The sequence below is a fragment of the Lutjanus erythropterus genome, chromosome 23 (assembly GCF_056507025.1).
Source record: "Lutjanus erythropterus isolate fLutEry1 chromosome 23, fLutEry1.hap2, whole genome shotgun sequence".
Taxonomy (NCBI): domain Eukaryota; kingdom Metazoa; phylum Chordata; class Actinopteri; order Lutjaniformes; family Lutjanidae; genus Lutjanus; species Lutjanus erythropterus.
The window spans coordinates 21,306,102-21,329,863 of NC_139339.1; the positions used below are offsets into that span (position 1 = coordinate 21,306,102).

Genomic DNA, 23,762 nt, shown 5'->3' on the forward strand with positions numbered 1-23,762 from the left:
CGATGCATGGCAACATGGGTCCCTGCCACATAAGGAGCACACTAGTGATAAAAACTTAGCAATGACAGGGATTTAGTACCTCTGCTTTTTAGTGTTATAAACTTAGACAAGCACTAGATGTTGCTCTTCACCAGAGAGGCCTCAACTGATCCTGACTTCTAAATGTATGTATTAAATTTTGTTTACCTGCATGGACAGATATAATTATAACCCATGGTAATGTTTTCTGGCAATGACCAGTCATTCCCTTTGAACCATCATGTATTAAATGACTGCAGAAGACACTCAAATGTCTCCTCATTCATAGCAGACATTAACACCATTTTCCGAGCATACTCTCCTTGATTAATGTGGTTTATTAGTCATTATTTGTGACATCAAGATGTAAGGTATGTAGGGTTGTAAAATCTCTCATCTCAATAAAATATAAGCTTTGTCAGTATGAAGGGGTAATTAAATGGCTGGTTGAGCCGGAGAGACTGAAGCCCCTTACCGTCATATCACCATTCGATCCTCTTAGTGACATTTAACCTTCACGCTTTTTCTCAAGGACCTGTCTGGAAACCCTACAAGGACTCTTGGGGGTACCTCAGCCACAGCTTGAGAAACAGTGGTGTGTAAGGTCCACACTGACAGAGGGGGGTTAACAGTGGCACTCACCCTCCCCTCCCCAAGGATGTAATTGGAGCAGACAGCAGTTGGCCAGGCCGGCCTGACTGACAGACAACAACAGTCCAAACTGAACAAACCAAAACTTAAACTAAAGAGTTCCAGTCAGCTGCACTGGAAAAGAAAAAGAAGACAAAAAAAAAAGACGTTAAAGAGCTTGGATTAATCGCTCGAGGATCTGTTCTGCGGAGGAGAGATCGGTTTGGTTTTAGGGGTCGCCATGAAAAGCCTGGATCTGCTCCTGTTGGCATGTTGCTTATGTAGCCTGAGCACACTGGGAGGTAAGGCACAAGCTGACACAATATACCCATGTAATAAAGCTGTAGTGGTCATGTAATAATTCTTATGTGCATACTACACTAATAACACAAGTGCCACATGGAACAAAAAAAAACAACCTAGGACCCATCAGAAAATATAGTTCAACATTGGAAGCCACCAAGCGTTATCATAGCAATAGTGCTGTCTCTCTGGGACATCGTGTAAAGTCTTATTGGAATATTAAAGGTATAGCCCTTTAAATATTTCATATTATATATTTTAGGTGCAGAGAAACATGCTTAGATAGGTCCTGCCCATGTAAAAAGCTGTAGTAAACTCATACTTACTGCTTTCTTACACTCATGCTGCTTTAGTGTTTATGAATGCCTTTCCCTAGAGCCTCTATGCCAATTCCAGTAGTACTAAGTAGGCTGAGTTATTTGTCACAACAAACACACAGAATGTATCGCTGGTAAATAGGTAAACAGACCACAGAAATACTATGGAAATATTGAACACATAGCAAATATAGCAAGACTACAATTCTACAGCCATGGTAGCAGCTCTGTGAAGCTTTACTTTGACACAACAGTGCTTTGAGCTAATTGCTAACATCAGCATGCTAACACACTTTTTGTGACATGCTAACATGTTGATGTTTAGCAGGTACCTAATATTTACTAGGTTTACATTTTTAACCTTCTCTTTTTTGTATGTGAGGTTTGCTAACATTTGCTAAATTAACACTGATTAGGGTGATGGGACACCACTAGTTTTACAGATATATGTTCATTTTAAAAAGGAATTGGAAATTTTTAAATTTTGGCCTGATGACTTAAACAGACAGGGTGAATGATACTTCAGAAAGAGTCGGTGGATCCCAAAAGTCATCAGGGTTCATCCTCTGATGAACATGAATGTCTGTACAACTGATATGTATAAATTGAGAGCTCCCCAAAAATTCAATACCACTGGCATTTTGTCAGATAGTCTTTAAGGATTGATTTTATCCTTTTGCCAACTAGGCTGTGATAATAGAAAGAGCTACAAAGACAGATACATTTTTATATAGAAACCAAACCATCTTATATCCCTCACATCAACAAACCAATGCAAAGCACCAGTGAATTTATAGTAATGTTGAAACAAGGGAGATGGAATAAAATATGGAAGGAATAAAGAAAGGTAACCCAAAATTGGAAAGGAAATTGTATCTCTGCGAAAAAGACCAGTGTTACTGCTGCCAGCAGTCATAAACTTAACTAAATATCATCGGAGACTCTAAGGCCGTAAACAATCATTGCCAGGCATCCATTTGGTCAGAGAGATCAATGTCTCTCTTGTCTTCAGGCAGCTGATTTGATAACAGACCACTGGTTCCTGGACAAAAGCGGTGCACTCTCAGAGGAAGATATAGTTCATATTGAACTTCACTGCTGTCATCGTCGATTTTTAAATCATCTTTATCACTCCCTTGTTTTCAGTCAAGTTATTATGAAGGAAAACAGCTGAAAGCATATTTTTAGGGCCTTTTCAAGTAGGATGACTCATAATTTCTTCTGTCTCTTTATCAACACGACTGCAGAAGAGCAAAGTTTACAAATGACCATTCAGATTTGCCACTGTATTTTATTGCTGTCAGTATATATTCATAGTGAGCATCCTTCACACTAGCCTCCAGCGTGGTCTCACCTCATCTGATCTCACTGGTCGCGGTTGTTACTTTAGTTTAGTCTGACTTATTTACCGAGTCATCTGAACTGGGCAGGGAGAAGAAAATGCTAATTTCCAGCCTTCTACAAGCAGCCTCGCCCATCAGCAGCCATGCTTCCCTGTGCCTGGCTAATGGGGGTGCCTTGCTGGGTGATCGTTGTCATTTATTCCTGTCAGGTCAGATCCTGCCGGGGCCACGGCTACGCCAAACGTGATGAATGCTGCGTCACCGGAGCTGCTGATTATAAATGCTTCTAACCTTCCAACACTGAGGAGGAAATAGGGAGAAATAAAACTGAGAAGAATACTGTGGAATGTAAGCATTTGGGTTTTGGTAGATACACATTAAAGGTGAGACACTTACTGGCCAATGATACAGTCAGCAGGCCATACACAGGCATTAAGGGCTAAGGGGTATTAATTTGATCACTTAATGAGTTTTATCTGTTGCAGTAGTGTTAAATATTAATGGAAGACACAGCTATGTTTAGTTTTATGTATGTATTAGCTAATATATTCATATAAAGTGCATTTTTCTTAAAAAATATAGAAGATTGTCTTTTCAAATTGATGTTGGCAGGAGAGGCTAAACTGACTTGTTGGACATACTTACCCAGTATGCTTTGGAAAACCTGCACCTACACTGTCTTTGATTGGCTATGCCCTTCAAAGGCTAACATATGAAGCTAAGAAGCTTCATGAACCAGGACTAAGAGGAGACAGACTGAGCCACGGCAGCTCACATTTTTGTTCCCAGTGTTGCGTCGAAGTATGTGTCCCTGCCTAAATGTGTTTCCCCTACACCTCACCCCAACATGCAGGGTGCAGAAGCACTGCAAAACGCCCCAAAGCAACCTGCAGTGCTGCCTTGATTCAGCTGCACAGAAAGAGTGTGCTGTGACTCAGACCAATAGTTTCAGGGCTGTTCTACTTGATATATTGATATATCATATATTATAAATGATCTGGTTCTGATAAATGATGAAATATGCATCCCCTCCTGTGTGAGTGTTTTCATTTCTCTGCATGTGAACCATTGCCTCCTCATGCATGTTGTGTTAACAAATGTGACCAAATTGATAAAAAGTAAAAGTAAAAACATTTCCTGCATATTTTTATTTTATTTTAGTTAGTTCTTTAATATTTCATTTAGTTTTTGTTGCTTTTTCTAAAGTCTAGTTTTTATTTTTATTTCGGTTAACTGAAATGCTTCTTCACACCCAGTTTTAGTTTTTAGTTTAGTTTTGGTTAACTATGATAACCTTAGTTAGAATAAGTGGTAGCACCTGTGATTGATTATGACCAAGGAGGCGGACTGACTTACTTCCAGTAGCTGCAACAGCCCCCTCTGAGTAGGGTTAGGGATAAGGTGTAGGGTGAGGGTAGTTCTTGTTCCAGTCTGTCTAGTTCGCACTGGTTAGCTTCATAACTGGGAAAACAGAGTGTTAGAGATGTTAGCACATACATGGAAAAAGTCTGTGGCTACAGACAGATCTGGCTACCATTTTAGTACTTTTAGTACCACCACTCATTTGCATTGAAGTTGTGGGTTACCTGTTACTTTGTCATGGCTTTGCAGTCAGTGTGAGTGGGTGGTTGAGGCAGAAGGGTCAGTTCCATTGTTCCATTGATTGTGGTGGTTTGGATTTCCAGAGATTGGATCTCTTCTTCCTTTAATTTACCTACAACTAGCCTGGCTATCTCCTGCTGGGCGACACATCCTCCTATAATAACTAATTCTGGGAAGCATCCGCTCGCCGTGCACTATTGACTCAGCCGCTGAGCTAGAGGGTTCATTGGTCCCCCTATTTGAATGCACAACACACCTTGGCTGCCAATCAGTTCTCTTCGCCCCTACTTGTCACCAGTGTGATGGGTTTTTTGCACAGAGCACCCTGCAGAAACTTTAGTTAAAAGTGGTTGGGTTCAGTTTATGAATTTTCAGCTGTGAGAAGAACAGACGATGGACAATAAAAATGGAAATTGGTTCACAACAAACTTGAGCCAAAATAGCCACATCATTACGATTATTGTCTGCTGATGGGTTGTGAACATATCCAGCTGCCCCCAAGGCTTTTGCAGCTACTAAATAATAACTGAACGATGCAGTTGCAATCTAATTTGGCTGATGGTGTATTAAAGGGGCTACTAGCTATGGGTCTCTCCAAATCCATACTTAAAGTCGAAATGATCAATCAGCTTAAGTCATGACTGACTCTTTCATATTTACCCTTCATCATGTGTCATACAGGTGCGTCTGATGTGGAAAAGGCTCTGATGAAGTCGCTTTTTTCCGACTACAACCTTAAGGTGCGGCCAGCACTCAACCCTGAGGACAAGGTGGTGGTCCGTGTGGGTATGGTCCTCTCCTCCTTTGTTGGACTGGTGAGGCACGAGACTGTACCATGTACATTTAATTACACACATACATGCACAACAAGAATATAACAAAGCAGTTCTTGAAAGGGTATGAAAAAAGGCCTGTCCATGCATAAATCTCAAAATTAAAAAAAACACAAACGTATCATGACTGCACAATGCAGCTGGTTTCTATAGTGACGACGAGCCTAGTTTGTGGCTATCAAAAGCTAAAACTTTTTGTGACCTTTTACATGCAGAAAAGCCACTAACAAAATTATTCTCGCAGTCTTTCAGCGCACCAAAAACCTCCCAAATGTCCGACTTGGCCTTCGATGATGTATTTTGCATAACTTGGTATCCTCCATCGGCTACTTTTGCTTTTATGTCTTCCATTTTAGCCAGCAGCTAGCCTTCATTGCTATTAAATCACACAGTCGCATCCCATTATGTTTGGCAGGATGTGGGGTCAAAGGATGTGTCATAGCCTTTTACAATAAAATCCTGGCAGCTGAGCATATGTATTAGTATAAGTAAATGCTAAAAAATACTACATGATCATTTTCATTTCTGATTTCTCTAGGGAAAAAATATATTATTGTATAATGTTGTTGTGATCACCTGCTGACCTCCTGCAGTTAGTTCATTTTTACCCATAACCACACCTGTCGATTTATATGAATATATTTTTTTACCCACAGGTACCCGACCTGCAGGGTAAAAGTCTCTAATCTGGCTTATATAACAGCAGTTTCCTGTCGAAAAAAACTGATATGTTTTATTAATAATGCTTTCTTTAGGTGACTGGTGGTGTGTTGGCTGCCATCTACTGTTGAAGTTTACCACTTCAAATAATCTGAGCTGTCCATTCAAAACAAAACAGACAAACAGCCTTAAAAAATGGGATTTTTGATGTGTTTCATGTGACTGTCAGGAAATGACACCTCCTGAGACGCCTCTATCTCCTGTGCTTCTCTTCTCTTATTACCTAACATTTTGCTCTGCTTCAATACTGTAACTTAAGCACAAATACTGGGCTTACCATATTTAAAAATCACATCTGATTTCCACAGACAGATGTATCTGAATGTTTTAAGCTCAGTGGTTGCTCCCCATGCTGAGAACCACCTATATCCCTATAATCAAATATGACAGGATCACAGAATGTAGCATATTTAGCACAAAATATAGTGCTAATTTTAATTCAAAACTGTGAATATATCTGAGAGCCATCTGGTTCTGAACTCAGCACTTGCTGGCCTGCTGAGTCGAATGGCACAAAGAGTCATGCTACTGCTGGGAAATGGTGTATTAGCAGCATGCACTGACTGGGCAGCTGCCTGTGGGACTACAGACGCAACAGTGCACACACACTCAAACACACACACACACACACACACACACACACACACACCAGGTCACTATCGGTTCCTTAATTTCACCTTGACTCTCTTCTCCATATACGCTATGAAAGATCATACAGGACTTTAGTGGAACAGAGTTCAATAAACTAATTAAATTAAGTTACTAAAGAAAAATGATCAGCAGATTCCCAGCATGCATTGTTTGAGAGCCAAGACTCTCCAGAGACCCTTCTTTATTATAGTTGAAAGAAAATATATATAATAACTGGCTTTCTAAAGTCAGTAAGTCATGGTTACTTGTTTTCACAATGAAAACACTACAAGGTTAGTGTACCCGCACACACGCACACACACACTTGATTTTTTTATGTTCATCAGTGTAACTCAATGAAGAAAGCCCAACTCAAACTCTCAAGTTTTGAAAGAATTTAACCAACTACTAATCTTTTGTTGAGATAATAATTTTTCTTCTTTAGAAAAATTACAGTGTTTTAGTTTGAGGATCCCCAAAAATGATCGATTAAACTCCCTGAAGTGATAGTATTTTAATATTTTCACTTAAAACCATCACCACACCCAAATATTGGTAAAGCAGGTTCACATATCACTGTGACCATTTTTTGACCAATACATTTTTTTCTGTTTCTAAAAAAAGATTCAAGTTTGTCCAAAGAAGAAAAGTACATTATCTCAACTAAAAGTAATAATTCACAAAAAAGTTTATGTTAAGAGATTTTTTTTTTACAGTGTTTAACTTCTAACATCAAGTGTATTTGACTATTTATGTTTACTTGTTTTGAATCATTACAAAATTATCTCAACTTGACTCTTCAAATTCAGTCAGCTTTTTTTTTTCAGCAGTCCAGGCACTATTTTTCAAGTTGAAACAAATAGTTTATTTTTACAGTGTATGCACACATCAACACATGTATCCACACAGCATCACATGAACATGCACATCTACAGTGAGCATGTTCTTTACACCTCCACTCAAGGTCAGTCTAGCCCTGGAGAGGAAGTCACACGGGGCCGTTAAGTTCTGGAGTGGAACGATCTTGAACACAGGCCCACTTGGACGTTCAGTCCCCATCTGCCCAGAAGTCAGCTGGAGAGCAGCAGCGTTGTTATTAACATCACCCCCCCCCCCCCCCCCCCCATCATCCTGAGCTCATTTCAAACAGTTACAGGAAGTATGAGTGAGTGATGAGGTAGGTGTTTGTGAGAGATGGTTTAAGTGAACCTCGATCAACCCCACCCCCCTCCTCCGTGTTCCTGTCCCAGCTGTCTCCCTGACATTCCTCCCAGCGTTTTAAATAGCAGGCCTGGCTCAGGCAAGCTCCAACCTCCTGCTGCACAGACAATCACATGTATACAGACACACATCCCCAGACACACACACACACACACACACACACACACACACACACACACACACACACACACACACTCACATGCAAACATCTTTACCAAAGATCATCATGAACATCATGAACTCTGTCCTGGAAGTAGCTGGTGTGTGTCCAATACGGTCAAACCAGCCAGCTTCTCAAATGACAATCAGCTGTTTTTTCTGTTGGTGTAAAGCTACACTGTAAAAAAAAAAAAAAGGAAAAAAAACTCATCATTTCAAAGTCAACACTAATTTCTTGAGTTAAGTCAAACTAAAACTATTCTTTTTTAAAATTTGCCAGTTTACAAAAACTTTAGATAAACTTGAATGTTTGGGTTTAAAATTTTACATTGCAATAAACGTTCACTGTTCAAATACTACATTCACTACTTTTTTGAGTTTTGAATCAAACACAAACTCTTAAGGCTTAAAATAAACCAAACAAAGTTTTGCCACCCTAGAATGTTTTGTTGAGATAATTTACTTTTCTTCTTTAGATAAATTTGAATCTTTGAGATTGACAAAGAAAAAAATTATATTTCAAACATTGTTCACAATGAGCTGAAAATTAAATGGTTGCAATTTTAGATTTCTAAAACTCAAAAGATTCAAGTTTATCTAAAGAAGTAAAGTAAATTATCTCAACAAAACATTATTACTTGGTAAAACACTTTTCAAAACTGAGTTGGGCTCAAAACTCAACAATCTATTGAAGTAAGCTGCAGGGAAATTTTACATTTCCTCAACTTTTTAATTTTTACAGAACTGAAAAATAAATGGTTGCCATTGAAGATATAATATCTTTAAGCATTACTGACTTTCAGTTTAATCAGCCTACTCAATGATTTTTGAAATGCAATGTTTTTATCTCTAAAACTCATAGAGTCAAGGTTTTCTCAGAAGAAAAGGAAGTTAGCTCAACAAAAACTATTATAAATACTGGCTATATTTCAAGCATATAGCTGTGACTCTTGATGTAATTTGTGTCATTACTCTTCTGGCAGTCATGTTCTGTATGGTCTGATCATACAAGTCCAACAGCAGCACTGAAGCTGTGTTTAATTGGGCAGGACAAAAACATTTAAATAATTTAATTCAAGTATGACCTAAAAACATAAGTTCCTCTTAAAAATGTGAGTTGACTGAACTTAAGTAATTAGTTAATACCCAGAAAATATTAGCTGAAAGGCCCTGATGGACTGTTTTGTTACAGTAGATGACTATTAAAGGGACATTCCCCCTTCAGGCATGCATCCCTTTACATTAATCTCATAGCAATATAATGTGTTAGTCTTGTATCTGAATAAGATCCCTGGTCACTTCTAGAGTCATGATGCCAGTTATATTAGGTTGAGCCCAATATTTGCGTACCACTGTCAACACATCTGACTTGAATGGCATCAGATTAATGTGAAGGCTTCAGCAGCAGCAGGTGAAACATGCAGAGAAAGAAATATGGGTCTTGTTCTGCCCTCTAATAACACTGTATTAAATAGATCCAGGTTGAATAATATCAGAATTTTCCACCTGAGTGTTGAACACTGCTTGGAAAATGCCGTGTTGTGAGTGCTTTGTGTACATGAATGTGTGTGATCAATTTAAAAGCACCAATAATACTTATTTTTAAATCTTTTTGTTGCAGAATATGAAAAATGAAGAAATGAGCACAATTGTTGTCATGAATCTGGTAAGTGTGTTTATGTGTCACCGGTTGTTGCACCGGAGCTGCAAATTGGAATTGGTTGTTGAAATTTTGGTGGTAAATTTCAAGCCTTCTCAACACACAATAAATGATCTGTCAGCAGTCCTTTTTCACACTAGATGTGCCAGAATTCCTTGACTACCAGAATAGCCATAAGTAGTCGTTTTGACCTTTGACTCTATTATCTCTCATGATAAATACCAGACTAAGAGATTAATGCATTTATTCGGTTAGTTTATCTTTTTAAAAATAAAGTAACACCAAAACATTTGCATGCCATCACATGTAAATTGTTATGTGCATATATTCACAGCAGTATTCCTCTGTAGGATTATAGCCAAGAGTGATCCAATTAAAATTTTATGTTCATCAGTGTGACTCAATGAAGAAAGCCCAGAGTGAGAAACAGTATATTTCAGTGTATTTTGTAAGATTAGAAACATGTTATTTTAATATTAATAATAAGAAATTACCACCTAAAGCCATAAAAACATAGCTATGTGAAAAATACAAACAAAAAAGTTAGAAACATTTAGAGGATATTTGTAATGAGTAAAGGTACTTTGTTTCAAAATTTGAGAACTTTAAAACAAAAATTCAGTGTGTTATAGGTACTGAGACTAAAAGTGTTACAAACATCCCTGGTCTCCCCTATTTTATTTTTAATTGATATTTTTGGATTTTAATGTTGGGAAATTGGGAGTTGAGGCTACTTTAAAAATGGTCAAAATGAGGTGTTAAGGACACAACAGTTTATTGTTACTAAAGCATAAAGGTGAATGAATGGGAAGCCCTACACACAATCTTTGAAAGTGTATAACTTCTCAATATTCACATTATTTTGACCAACTGATCCGTGACTCCAGCTCCACTGAGACGGAGTGTATTACCATAACACCTCCTCCTTCATGTACAATTCAGTACCAATACGCTACACAAATAACCAAGCGAGAAAACTTGAAGTAGTCATAATAATACAGAGTATATGCAAAATGAAAAATTATGCAAATGCTGTTTTGTTATGCAAGGACCAACGCACAGGGGAGCGGTCCCTGTGGAATCTAATTACAGCAGTAGAGAAATGAAAAATAAACTGATGAAATGACAAATTGGTTACATTTGTAAATGCAAAGTTTCTCCCTTCTGTCACTCTCTGTTCTCCTCTGCCCTTTTTCATGTACCAGTGTGTGATTTTCCCACACATAAACAACACAAACACTCATTTCTTTAAACAGGAGTGGACAGATCATCGGTTGCAATGGAAACCAAAAGAACACGATGGGATCAAGGTGTTGCGTATCCCTTCAGGGAAGGTTTGGCTGCCTGACATCGTCCTCATCAATAAGTAAGCACTGCACTCACATTGACATGAATTAATCAGAAAGAGCTGAGAGGAGAACCCATTTGGCCACTTTCCTCTATTTTGGGGATTTTAGTTTTTGTCTAGGATTGTTTCTTCCCAGGCCCCTAAGGGGTATTTTGTTTTTTACCCTCCCGTACATGTTGATATGCCTGTTCTTTGTGTGAGTGACGTGTAGAAATGTTGCATTCACATGTTCACAGATGGTCACATGTTGGGAAGTTGTTCTTTTTTTAACATGGAAACAACATGGACACAAAGGGTACAGTACCACAGTAGTAGTGAAGATTCATGTTGCTATTCAAGTATACCAAAACAGTAATTTTGTCCTGAATTTTTGTTGCACCAGTACATCTAACTAATCTAGGTCACTCTACAAGGCTGATTACAACCTAATGCCATATTACAAATTATATCTGAACAAAAGATTGATATGAAATATGTGAATTCACATATTCATATTCATTTGCCATCTTTCTGTGTAGACTGTCTACACACAACAACTCAGCACATGGTATGCTAAAAATTTCACCAACTTTTTAAGTTGTTTTCTGACATAAAGGAGCATTCACGTGAATTTTCCCAATCAGAAACTTATTCTTTGAATTATTGCAACACCACATGAAAGAAAACAATAAGACAATAAGACAATATGGCAAATGTCTTAAAGAAATTAAAACTTGGTCGTAAAATGAAAATTCAGTCATTGTCTGCTCACCCCCATGTGGATTGAAGGTCGGGTTAAGTTTTTTAGTCCTCAAAACACTGCTGGAGTTTCACAGGAAAACAGCATTGTAGAATCTCACAAACAATGTACGTAAATGGTCACCAGCTTTCAAACATAAAAACAATGGGAAAAAAAAACATAAAATGCTTCCACACTGCTCATCTTATTTAATCCAAGTCTTCAAAAGCCCCAGCATGCCACGTTGACTTGAAAGACGTCATTTACACCCTGTTTTGGACCTAAATCTTCACAGTAGATCCTTAGCTTGGAGCCATGTTCATTGTGCATGTGTAGCGCGACAGAGTTTGAAACCTGGTCACCATTCCCTTACATTATTTGGGAAATTCTGCACTGTTTTTTTCCCGAGGAACTCCAGCAGCATTTTGTGGAAAAACAGTAATTTTACCTCACAGAATACAGGAGCTGTTGGACATTTCTGGCCACATCACTAAATATGATTGTCTTATCGCTTCATCAGCTACATGCAAGCCTTCAGTTGGGCTCTAGGCTGATACAGACTTTGGCTGGAATAGCAGCTAATTGTTGGTAGGTTTAATGAAGCCAGAAGAACACCATATTGCTGCAGTGGAGATTAAGTTGAAGACTGAGGACAGGTACAGTACAGTACAGTACCTATATAATGGAACAAGTCTGTCACAGCATTAAATTTGGAAATTTAGATACTTAAAACAGTCACACACGCTCCCAGTAACACCGCTGTAAATATTCCCACTGCTCCATTCATCAACACTTTATAGGCAATTAAGCAGCATGGCTCCCTGAAAACTGAGATGATGGCACCGTTCTGCTACTTCAGCGCCGGGAGGCAATCACTTGGAACCGCACACATACACACAAATATGTACACACAAATGCAAAAAGCGTGCGCACCCTTCTCTGCGAGTGTTTGATCAATGCTGGTCATATTAGCAACAGCAGCACCGGGCATTTTAGGAGGACACAAAATGAGCAGCGCCATAAAAAGCAAACACAGCAGCCTGACAGACGGCTAAATCTGTGTCTAATTGACTTGATGTCTTTGTTGTGCGCAGTGTTTTGAGCTTAACAGCCACAACAGCTCTGTATACATCCAATATTAGATGTGCACTTAGAAGTGTCCTGTGAAATGTGTTGAGTTCCTACATTTCATCCACACCAATTAAAATGTTTTAGTGGGGTCTCGCAGTTTGGGACCGTGGCCAAATGTTGATGCACTCTGTAGCTGTGGTGAGAGAATGGAAGGAGCAGTGTGACTGCAATAATCACACATATGAGATACAGTTACTCACTCTGACCACAGCTTTATCTCGTCTGTCTTTGTGGTTGGTGTTCTGCTTGACTGTAAAGAGCAAAGAGACAGGAAGGCTGAGTGAGAGGAAGTGGGATTACATGACATAAAGACCTCAGGCAAGATTCAAACCTGGGATGTCGCTATTACATGATATGTGTAGCAGACATGGGTGCCATCTACAAGACAACACTGGGTTTTATGCCCCTCAGAGTTCAAGACTGGGATGCAACGACCCTCCAATCCTCAGGCAAAGCAGTAAAAGGCAGTTGTAAAATTGCTATAGATGAATAAAATTCATTGGTGTTTGGAAGGACCACTAATAAAGTTATAACATACGCTATATTACACTTCTGACCATAAATGCAGTTAGTGAAGTAACTTGTGGCTCTATCATGTAAATTAGATATGGTGTCTGCCACCAGCTCTGCTTGGAAATATTTTAAAAGATTAAACAATGAGGATTCAAAGTGTGCGCTGCACTCTAACAAGGGATAAAATCCACTGGTCTCAGGTTTGCTGTGACATTTGGATTAAAAGAAGACAAAATTCCAAGCTTCAAGAACACTGCATTCATACTTTATTCAAAACACTTTTTCACAGTGAAATAGTGGCAAGAATGGCAGCAGTTGGCTGCAGAACAATGCGCCCCTTACTGCAAAAGCTCCTGAAGAATATGTCCAAATCTCACAGCAAGTGAGTGAGGCCTTTTTTTAAAGTTTTGCTTTTTAATTTTGAGTGATCATGAAATTTATTAGGCAGACGGATTCTAACATAGCGGTGCACATAGCGTCGCTTTCTGCTGCAGCCACAGTGGAAGGCTCCGAGCGTGAACAGAATATGGAATCTGTCTCAGTTCTATAGAATGACTGATAACACTAAATAACTTTTTGGTTTGTTTATAGTATGAAGAATTGTGATATATCACTTCCATCAGGCTGTTCTGTCAGACAGTGGCAGATCAAAGGCAAGAAATTTGACATTTCATCATCACAGCTGTAGTGAAGGTCTAGCTGCATGCAGCATGTGCAGTTTATATTATCATCATTATAATGTTGACCAACCGGTCCAACATGTAGTCTACCTGCAGTGAGATAGGCAGGTCTGGGTGTGTGGCTTCAGCTTGGCAAGTATTTCTGCCAGTAAGCACTGGATGGGGCCAATGTACAGCAATCCTCCACTGTCATGTCTCTAAATCAATCATTCTCCCCAGTCTATGCCACTGTACTATCGTATTTAACAGTACACTGATTTACAGCTATTCAAAAACAGCAAAAAAATGTGCATGTCACCCCCAAAACAAGGTGAAAATAGAAGTATTTCAAATAATGCAAGCAGGGTAACCAGAAACACAAGGAATAGGAGCCAAATGCAGGCAACTTGAGGCTGTATCAGTCCAGTTCAAGTACAGGCTTACAGATGAAGGTCAAAACAAGAAAAGGTTGTCTAGATGAGACAAAAATATCTGTAAAGGTACAGGCAAATATCCAAGGTCCAAAAACAGGCAGGGTCCAAGAAAACCAAAGCAAAAGTCCAAAACAAAAAAAGGCTTGGACACTTGACATGCAGTGCAAAGATGAATTGGCAATGATGAGGGAAAACATGCTAAATACTCTAGAGACGGACAGCTAATGAGGGATAAGTGAAACTAATCAACAATCACAAAGGCGAGAAACAAACAACGGCAGAAAGTAAAGCAAACCAAGACACATGAGGATAGACTCTTTCAAGATGAGACAGGAAATGACTAAACCAAAACACCAAACTGTAACAAGACTGTGAGGAACTCTTAATCTCTCTGAGAAATCAAAAAATAAAAGATGTTTCAAGAAAGTTTTTAATTCATATTGAATCTAAACTTGTTTGCAGTAATGACGGGGTGTTTGATGTGGCCCTGCATGTCCATGTTCAGGCTTATAATAACGGCAGAGTAACCTGGACCCCTCCTGCTCTCTACTGCAGCTCTTGTGGAGTCAAGGTGAGCAATCAGTACGTGTGCTTTCTGTTCATTTTCTTCCTCCTGTCGGACTTCTGTAACATCCCTCTTTGTTTCTCGGTCTAGGTAACGTACTTCCCGTTTGACTGGCAGAACTGCACCATGCAGTTCCGCTCCTACACGTACGACTCGACGGAGATCGACATTCAGTACGCACTGGACTCAAGAGGCAACGAGATCAGGGAGATCCAACTAGATGAAGCTTTCAGTGGTGAGAATTGGATGGGGAACACAAGAGGACAGACAGATGGACGATGGACGGATGGAGGGAATAGGGGACTTCTGGGATAGGAGAGAAAAGTCTGCAGATGATGAACACAATTTTTAAATAAAAAGAAAAACACAGGCATTAGAGTTGCAAGTTTAAGTGTTTTCAGTTTATTTTAGAGGAGCTAGTAAAGGGATAGTTCGGATTTTTCCAAGTGGGGTTGTATGACGTACTTAATGAACATCAGTGTATCACCTACAGTACCTACTGTACCCCCAGTTTGAAGAGGATTGTTTGCAAAGAGGGGCACAAGCATGGAATCTAAGTGATGAACTGCAAATCTTGCTTTCTCTAAACCAACCAAACTCCATAGGTGAAATAAGCAATTTTATTTTGTGTTGCTGGTCTACTCCTGCCTTGACGAATAAGTTTGTTTGTGTTATTGTGTGACTTTGGTGTTTATATAACTCCAGTTTTCCCTTAGAAAAGCCATTCTGACAACAAGCTAAAGCAGTGAAAATATTCTAAATATAGCGTACACTTAAACTGGTACAGATTTTCTTGAAGTAGACCTTTTTTAACTGGCCAAAATACAGTTTCTTACTTATTGTTGTGTAGTTTTCATGCTGGTGTCCCCCCCCCTCTTCTCCAAACTGTGAATGTGCAGACTTGCAGACATTTTCTGGGTAATACATCTCAAACAACCCCACTTCAAAGAATCTGAACTATCCCTTTAAATTCATGAGTAAACAAAACATGCATTAGAAATCCACTTATAGGCATTTTCAATTTAGTTTTAGAGGAAAAAGTAAAAGATATAAAGGAAGTAAAAGCTGTGCAGTGGGGGACATTATATTAGTTAGGGGGGTCATATTCTTTTGCATGATACAGTAAATTAGTTCTTCGCTCTTTAATTTTGTCTCATGAGTCACTTTATGTGTGCCTTTGCTGAGTATTTGAACTATAGTCACAGGAGTATATTTACTTGCTTACGCTTTTGTTTGGAGACCTCTTATTTTATGCAGATTTGTTGTTTGTGCTGCAAAAGCCCACATCTTGCTGATCTGAATTCATACAATGTGAATGTTTCTCCAGAGGGCGGCGAGTGGCACATCAGACACAGGCCGAGCAGGAAGAACATGAATGACGATAAGTATGAGGACATGACCTTCTACCTGATCATTGAGAGGAAACCTCTGTACTACGTGCTGAACATCATCCTCCCCTGCATCCTCATCACCATCATCGCCATCTTTAACTTCTACCTGCCTCCTGATGCAGGTACAGCAACAGTACAGACAAATACATGGTTTTATATGAGGCAAAGGTAAAGATGGTCCAAGGTGTACGGTTTCCACCTTGATGTATCTGTGTTTGGGATTATACTGCCTCATCCTCGCTCTCTAAAACTGCTAACACCATTTGCTAATTGTGTTTGTGTGGCCTGGTTGAATTGGGCAATCACACATTTGTCCGATTACTGGCACAAAGGAATTAGATTTTAGATTAGATGGTTGTTTCCCATAGAGCACCGCTGAATCAATAACTTCCAAAATGAAAACAGTAAAAATCAGCTGCACAACAACTCAGAGTAATCATCTTAAGATTGTACTCTGATCATAAAAATTACATGGTTCAAACACGATGTCTGTAATAGACTTGTTTACATTGATCCCTCCGGTAATCAGTCAGTAGGTGTTCATTACTGCACTGTACACAGAATACAAGATCCAGGTTGTACTGAGATTTGACATAAGAAACAAAAAATGTGCCATTGTGTTTGACTGAAAACTGAATACAAAATTTAAATTTGTCAATTGGAGTATAATAATTATATCATGATAAGGTTTTGACCTTATACCATTTGAGATAACAAACAAACTGACATGTTCATGGCATTTTCTGTAGTCAGAGTGCTGCCTAAATCTCATGCATGTAATACTCATTCTTTTTCAGTCATTGTCCGTACCTACTTATCCTGACAGGGGGGCGCTGGTGCTTAATCCAGCTGACACTGGGCGAGAGGTGGGCACCCAGTTCATCCCATGGCTGACACATAGAGACAAACAACCAACCACTCACACTCACATGAACACCTAGAGGCAATTTAGATTTATCAGTTAACCTATTATGCTGCATGTCTTTGGACTGTGGCAGGAAGCCGGAGTACCCAGAAAGCAAAGTCCGCACAGAAAGGCCCTGCCCCAACCACAAACTCCCAGAGGATTCAAGCTCCCTGCATGTAATACTATTATGACCCTATTTAGATGATCTATAACACATGGTCTAAAGTGCATGATGCAAGTGCATTAAGGGTGTGTCCAGCTCCATTTCACTATTTAAATGGTTTGTAGTCTGCGCACAAAATCTCTCAATTGATCCCCAAAAATCAAAAATGCATATTTTTCCTCTGCTCTGTAGTGGTATTTATCCATGTCAGGGAATAAAATGTATTTTTAATTTTGGGGCGAACTTTCCCTTCAGAAGTCAGGTGCCTGCTTCAGGCGCATTGCTATTTAACTGGCGAATATGACAGGTTGAAGAAATGAACAGGGACACTGAAATGACCCACTTGTACTGATGTGGCAGACCAGATGAGAAAAATCTCTCATTTTTTGATGGCTAGTCAAAAACATGTGGGTAAAATTTGTCCCCATAACATAATTGACTTTCAGAGTAATTTTATTTAGGTGGCTCAATTCACAACAATTGTGTTCCTGTAATAGAAGTTCAGTAAGTTAGATGACCTTAATATTTTTGCCTTTAACTAACCTAATAAAATGTTGTCAAAATAAATTTTATTACAGTCAGTGTTTCAATTTATTTATTTATTTATACGGCATTGCTAAAATCCTGGCCCTGACGGTGACATGTATGCTTTTCCTGTTTTTTTTTTTTTTTTAATCTGTCACTGCTTATAAGACCTTTCAAGGTCTGTGCTCCCGCACAATCTGTAGACATGCATGCATGCTCATAAAGTACGATCCTCTCCCCTGACACAGTCAAGGACATTACAGCGGTAATCCATGAAAAACATTTTCTGTTACAACATTGTACTACACCTCTCAACATAGGCTCTGACATGTTGAACTGTGGGCACTGCCTCAGCTTTGACAGTTCTTGGTTGTGGAAGCGTGCGCCGCCCTAATGCACATCAGTTTCTCATTACTTACTGACTCTAACCAATCAGAGGTAAACGCAGTTTGTAAGTGACCACTGAATGCACCTGGGAAGCCTCGTTCTATTGGCCAATCAGATTCACTTAGAATGGGAGATGAATTTTCCATTAGACTCATTACTGGTGAATTACATGGAGCAGCTGCTGCTGGAGTCGTAGATCTCACTCCGTTAAAGGAGGAACAAACCTTGTCCTGTAAAACTAGATGAGACGTAACACACTGTATTTGTTACTTTTGTCAACAAGAATATAGTGAACTCTTCTTAGCTTCCTTAAAAATGAACTGATATAAGATTTTCTGTACATCGTTAAGTACATTTATTATCCCCCCCCCCCACCAGGAGAGAAGATGGGTCTGTCGATCAACGTCTTGCTCACCCTCACTGTCTTCCTGCTGCTGCTGGCTGATAAGATCCCTGAGACGTCACTGGGTGTCCCCATCATCGTCAACTACATCATGTTCACCATGATCCTGGTCACGTTCTCCGTCATCCTCAGCGTGGTCGTCCTAAATCTACACCACCGCTCACCCAACACCCACCAGATGCCCATGTGGGTCCGAAAGGTGAGATTGAGAGTATAGAAAAGCAGAGTGGTTAGAGATTTACTCTGTAAATCAAACGTAAGGGTGAATGAATGAGTTTGTTTGACTCAATTGATTTTGTGGGTTCACTGGCTCTGTAAAAAAGGGGCTAAAATGTATTTTTTTTCTCTATAGACAGGTCATTCCCCTGTGTACCCACCATTTTTCACAGAAGTCTGGTAGAATTAGAAAGTTTTCTTTTTCTTGGTAGGGGCTTTATCAGGATACCAGCTGCTGCATCACAAAGATGAGGGCAATAGCTGCAATGTCAAGGCTTTCATTTTCTCAGCAGTCTGTATCAAAGAGTGGAATTATGAGTGATGTCATCAGGAAACTGGCCATTTTCAGCAAGTCCTCCGAGAGCGAATGTGGATATGTATTTCATATATATATTTATACCACTTATTCCTGAGTTCGACCTTCTCCCATGTGCTATAGACAGCATTTATGTTTCATCTAGATGTTACAACATTTGCAGAACAAATTCACAGTATTGGTAACAGCTAGCTTGCCATCATGCCCACTAATGAAAAGCTCATTCTCATGCTACCAAAACAAAGAACAAAGAACCATGGATTATAATGCTCATAGAGAAGTGACTTCATTCTTTGATCAAGATGCCATTACTCAACTATAGGATATCTTTACAAATCAAATAGTTGTTTGCTGCAATATTGAGGTTCAAAATCTCATATAGAACCTTTAAAATCTGCAAATAGATTTCAAAATGCATTCATGGGACATATTGATGAGAAGGTACAATATGTTTCTGAGATTTGGGTACACCCCTTCTTCTTCTTCTTCTTCTTCTTCTTCTTCTTAAAGAGACCATAAACTCCTTATAGAATATGCTAAATATATAATGTCAAATTTAAAAGCTTTATTCACCAAACTGTATTCATTCAGCAACCAAGCTAAGACTGGTCAGTGACTTATTAAGACTAATTAAACATTATAGGCCAGAGGACTGACAGAGAGCTGAACATAATGATGTCACAGTCAACTTAACCTTTGAGCTTTTGTATGTAGAATATACTAGAAATTTAGTCATTAGCATATGACTTATTTAGTTTTGGCCAAAACATGCTTTGTGAGGTCACAGTGATCTTTGACGTCTAAAATCTAATCAGTTTATCATTGAGTCCAAATCGTCGTTTCTGCCAGATTTAATGAAATTCCCTCTGATGTCCCTGCGATATCACTTTCTCGTGAATGGGACAGACGTGAGGTCACAGTGACGTTGATCATTGACCACAGAAATCAAATCAATTCACCCAAGTTTGAAGCGATGCCCTCAAATGTGCGTTCCAGAGAATGGGGTGATCTTGAGGTCACAGTGACCTTGACCACCAAGTTCTGATCAGTTCATCCTTCAGTCCAAGTGGTCAGATGTAGTGAAACTCCCTCCAGGGGTTCCTGAGATATCATGTTTACAAAATGGGACACACGTGAGGTCATGCTGCCCTTGAAGTATGATCACCGAAAGGTCATTGAGCCAGATTTGATGCAACTCTCTCAAATGTCTGTTCCTGACAATGGGACAATCTTAGGGTCACAGTGCCACAAATTGTACCAGATGTAAGATTCCTTTCAGGTGTTCCTGAAATAAGAATGTGACAGATGTGAGGTCACAGTGACCGTCACCTTTGACCTTTTAGTACCTAAATCTATTCAGCTCATCCTTTCTTCCAAATGGACATTTGTGCCAAGTATGAATAAATTCCCTCAAGGTCATTCACAGGAGTGGGACAGACGGACAGGCATACAAACAGACAGATAACCTGAAAACATAAAGCCTCCGGCCACAGCTGTCACCAGGGCTGAGGCATAATTAGGGTGTAAATTTACTGAAAAATAAATTAATCTATGGGCAAGCAACACCTCCATCAGTGTGGCAGTAAATTAGGGCCTTGAAATAAGTAATTAATGTGATGTTAATTTTTCTGATAATTTGGTGTGATGGAGGCAAACGTTTATGTTCAGGAAGACTATTGGATTATGCGGCACCCTGAACGTTATGTTATACCATTAACCTCCATCAGTGGCCGTTGCCCTCTCTGTACATTATGTGCAGCTAATTACAGGCCCGAGCAGCAGCTCTGTACTTTACTCCGAGTTCTGTCACACTTTCAGGGAACATTTACCTCAGACAGGATCATATACAGGTGATTTGCATGGTCTAATGGAAGTAAGCTGCTTGGTACTGGATTGATGGGAGAAAAGAACATTATAGGTTCTGCTTCTTTTCACTCCCACTATTCAGACCCATCAGTGTCGGGAAATGTGGAAAGATTTGTGAACTGAGCATTAGTAGGGGAAAATTTATGATTGTTTGGGTATGTATTTATCTTGTTCTTGACTTTTAATATCATACTATATCTTTTAAAAAGCTGCACGAATCAATATTTTTATACTGACAATGGATCAAATGATACTTTGAAATGTGAAAGTAGTCACTCATAGTGAAAAATACTTAGATATTTATCACTCAGCTTTGCAGTTTCCCTCAGCTACAGAGTATTTTTGCATTTCTCAGCTCAGTTTTGGTTTTACTGCCCCCAACTTTGCATTGTGGTTCAGTCTTAATAGCATAGTTTCCAGCAGTAGGCAGCTGTTTCCAGTGAAAAAACTCTGATAAACCATGTCACCTGTTTAGTACCAAACAACAGACAGAGTGTAAGTGAACAGTGAACATCTAAAGAACCAGGTATATCTCTCAGGAGTTGGTGGCAACCAAAACCAAGTTAAAAGTGTATATTGAACCTCAATCAATCAGGCAGCTAGAAACATGGCTCCAAATCATAGACTGTATTAAACATGGAGGTGGTCTCTGTGACATCACCCGCTGGTCTCTGAGGAACCATTGTGAAGCTCTTAAACAATAAAAATGTAACTCCTGTACAGTTGTCATGAATGGGAATATTAGCTTTAAAATCACTGTTTTTCTGACATTCTGAAAAGTTGACGTTTTAGAGATATGTAGTTCTCACAGGAGAGAAACGTTACAAACATATAAAATATGATGCATTGCTGATTAAACTATGCAAGAGTATAAAATCGTCAAAATGAGCTCAATCTTAAACATGTAAATCCTGTAAATCCATGTAGCCTATGATGAAAAGACTGTTGGTGATTGTATATTTTCTATATATTTATTTATGTCCCTGACTAAAGTATAGTACATGTAATGCTGCAGTGGGGGTTGTAGTTCCTAAAAATGTGAAAAGCAAGGACAAACACCAAGTAAGAGATAGCATGCACAGTTTAAAATGTGTATTGTTTGCAATACAGCAGTTTATGGCAGGTCTGTGATAAATTACAAAATCCAGTCTTAGTAAATACAAATCACCAGTGACAATGTTTATATTCTGAAAAATGAGGGAAATATTGACTTTTCCTCCTCAAGCATTCTTTTATTACAGTTATTACGCTCTAATGGCACCACTTCCAAGCTGGGCATTTAGCCCTGCCATCTCTCAGATTAATCTTCACATCCAAGCCAATCAGCAGAAATTTTATATAAGCTTGGTCAAAATCCCTACATTTCGAGATAAATTTGAGTCTCCATTTTTGTCAAAACTCTGGCACGTTTTGAAGAAACGATGTGCAGGAAGCCGGAGAGGTTGATATCCGTCAATGTTGCCACAGAAAATCTGGTGTCAGCAAATACACAGATATTGATAATGTCTCCCCTCTCCAGCTGTAGAATGACTGTAAAGGACAAATTCAAGTAGTTTTTTTGTACTTTACAGACAGTCATCTACACCACTAAACCTGAAGTGATAGACTCCTCGAGCCGGTGCAGTGAAGGTGCCTGTAGCTGGTGTGTAGGTGCTGCCAATGTTGGTGTAGACCCACTTGAAAATGACTTTTGTTAAGTGTGTCAAAGGGTCCATATGTTGCTCCACCAGGGAGATCTAAAGCAACAAAAAAAGGCAACCTCGGTCTCCAGATCATTCAGTCCCTCTTCCTTCTCCATCTTGATGGTTGCCTTCAGCATTTCATTTCCTTTTGGATGGCTGTTGTACGCTGCGAGGCTCCCAGGGCTGAGTTCTCTCTCCTCAGGTCGCCCACCAGGGTCCTCTGGGTGTCAAATGCAGCCTTGGTGGCTTTAAGCTCCTCCGTTTGCTCAGCCACCATGTCTCTCAGCTCTTTTAGCTCAGCCTCAGCCAGAGTCCCACACAGCCAGATCAGCAGCACTAGCTGAGTTACAGCAGCCATCGTTGTGATATAAGGTCTTTGTACAGTTGTAGATGATGTGCAGCTGTCCTGGGTGCAGTTCTCTCTCTTTTATTCATGGCTCAAGCTGTGGGAAATCTAGCAGGTATCATTTTGGGTCTGTTAGAAAAATGGGTTCAGGTTTATATTAAAACCAGCATTTACTGGATCCAGTTATATTTTTGTATTTATTATTATTATTATTATTACTTCTGTCACTTTTCCAATATTACTAATGTTGTTGCTGATATTACTGTTGCTATTATTATGTTTTGTTTGTTTGTTTGTTTTTTGATTGCCCCCCTTCTTTCATTCTCCTTCCTCCTGAATTACTACCCCATTAGCATCTACCAACCTCCTGTTCATATTCTCTGTCTAGCACCTGCTCCCTCGTGCCCCAAAGTTATTATAAATTATTACTGTTTTCACTTCTTAGTGTATGCATTGTGAGCCTCCTCCCTTCCCTTCAGTTTTTTTAATGACCTGATTTTTTTTGTATATTACACTTAACTCAATAATTCATAAGACTGCTAATTTTCATTATTATTACTATATGTTACTGCATGATTACTCTTCTATATATCTGTAATCTTTTTTCCTTCCTTTTCATTTCCCTCTCTTTTCTTTACTTACCCCTCAAACACACACACACACTTCACCAAATTACACAACACAACCATCAATGCCCCATCCAATATCCTGTCCTCCTACATCAAGGGTGGCCAGCAAAATTGCCCTGGACCTGGA

General features: G+C 39.2%; 1 protein-coding gene across 1 annotated transcript in view; it reads left to right on the forward strand.

Moving 5' to 3' along the window:
• The first annotated feature begins 607 nt into the window (after nt 1-607).
• Nucleotides 608-23,762, forward strand: part of chrnb1 (cholinergic receptor, nicotinic, beta 1 (muscle)) — a 32,648-nt gene continuing 9,493 nt past the window's right edge. The window contains 8 exon segments of the mRNA XM_084712229.1: nt 608-950; nt 4,895-5,028; nt 9,398-9,442; nt 10,693-10,802; nt 14,702-14,810; nt 14,895-15,039; nt 16,132-16,317; nt 18,556-18,779. Of these exon segments, the coding sequence (XP_084568355.1) occupies nt 890-950; nt 4,895-5,028; nt 9,398-9,442; nt 10,693-10,802; nt 14,702-14,810; nt 14,895-15,039; nt 16,132-16,317; nt 18,556-18,779 (1,014 nt within the window). The 5' untranslated portion in view covers nt 608-889.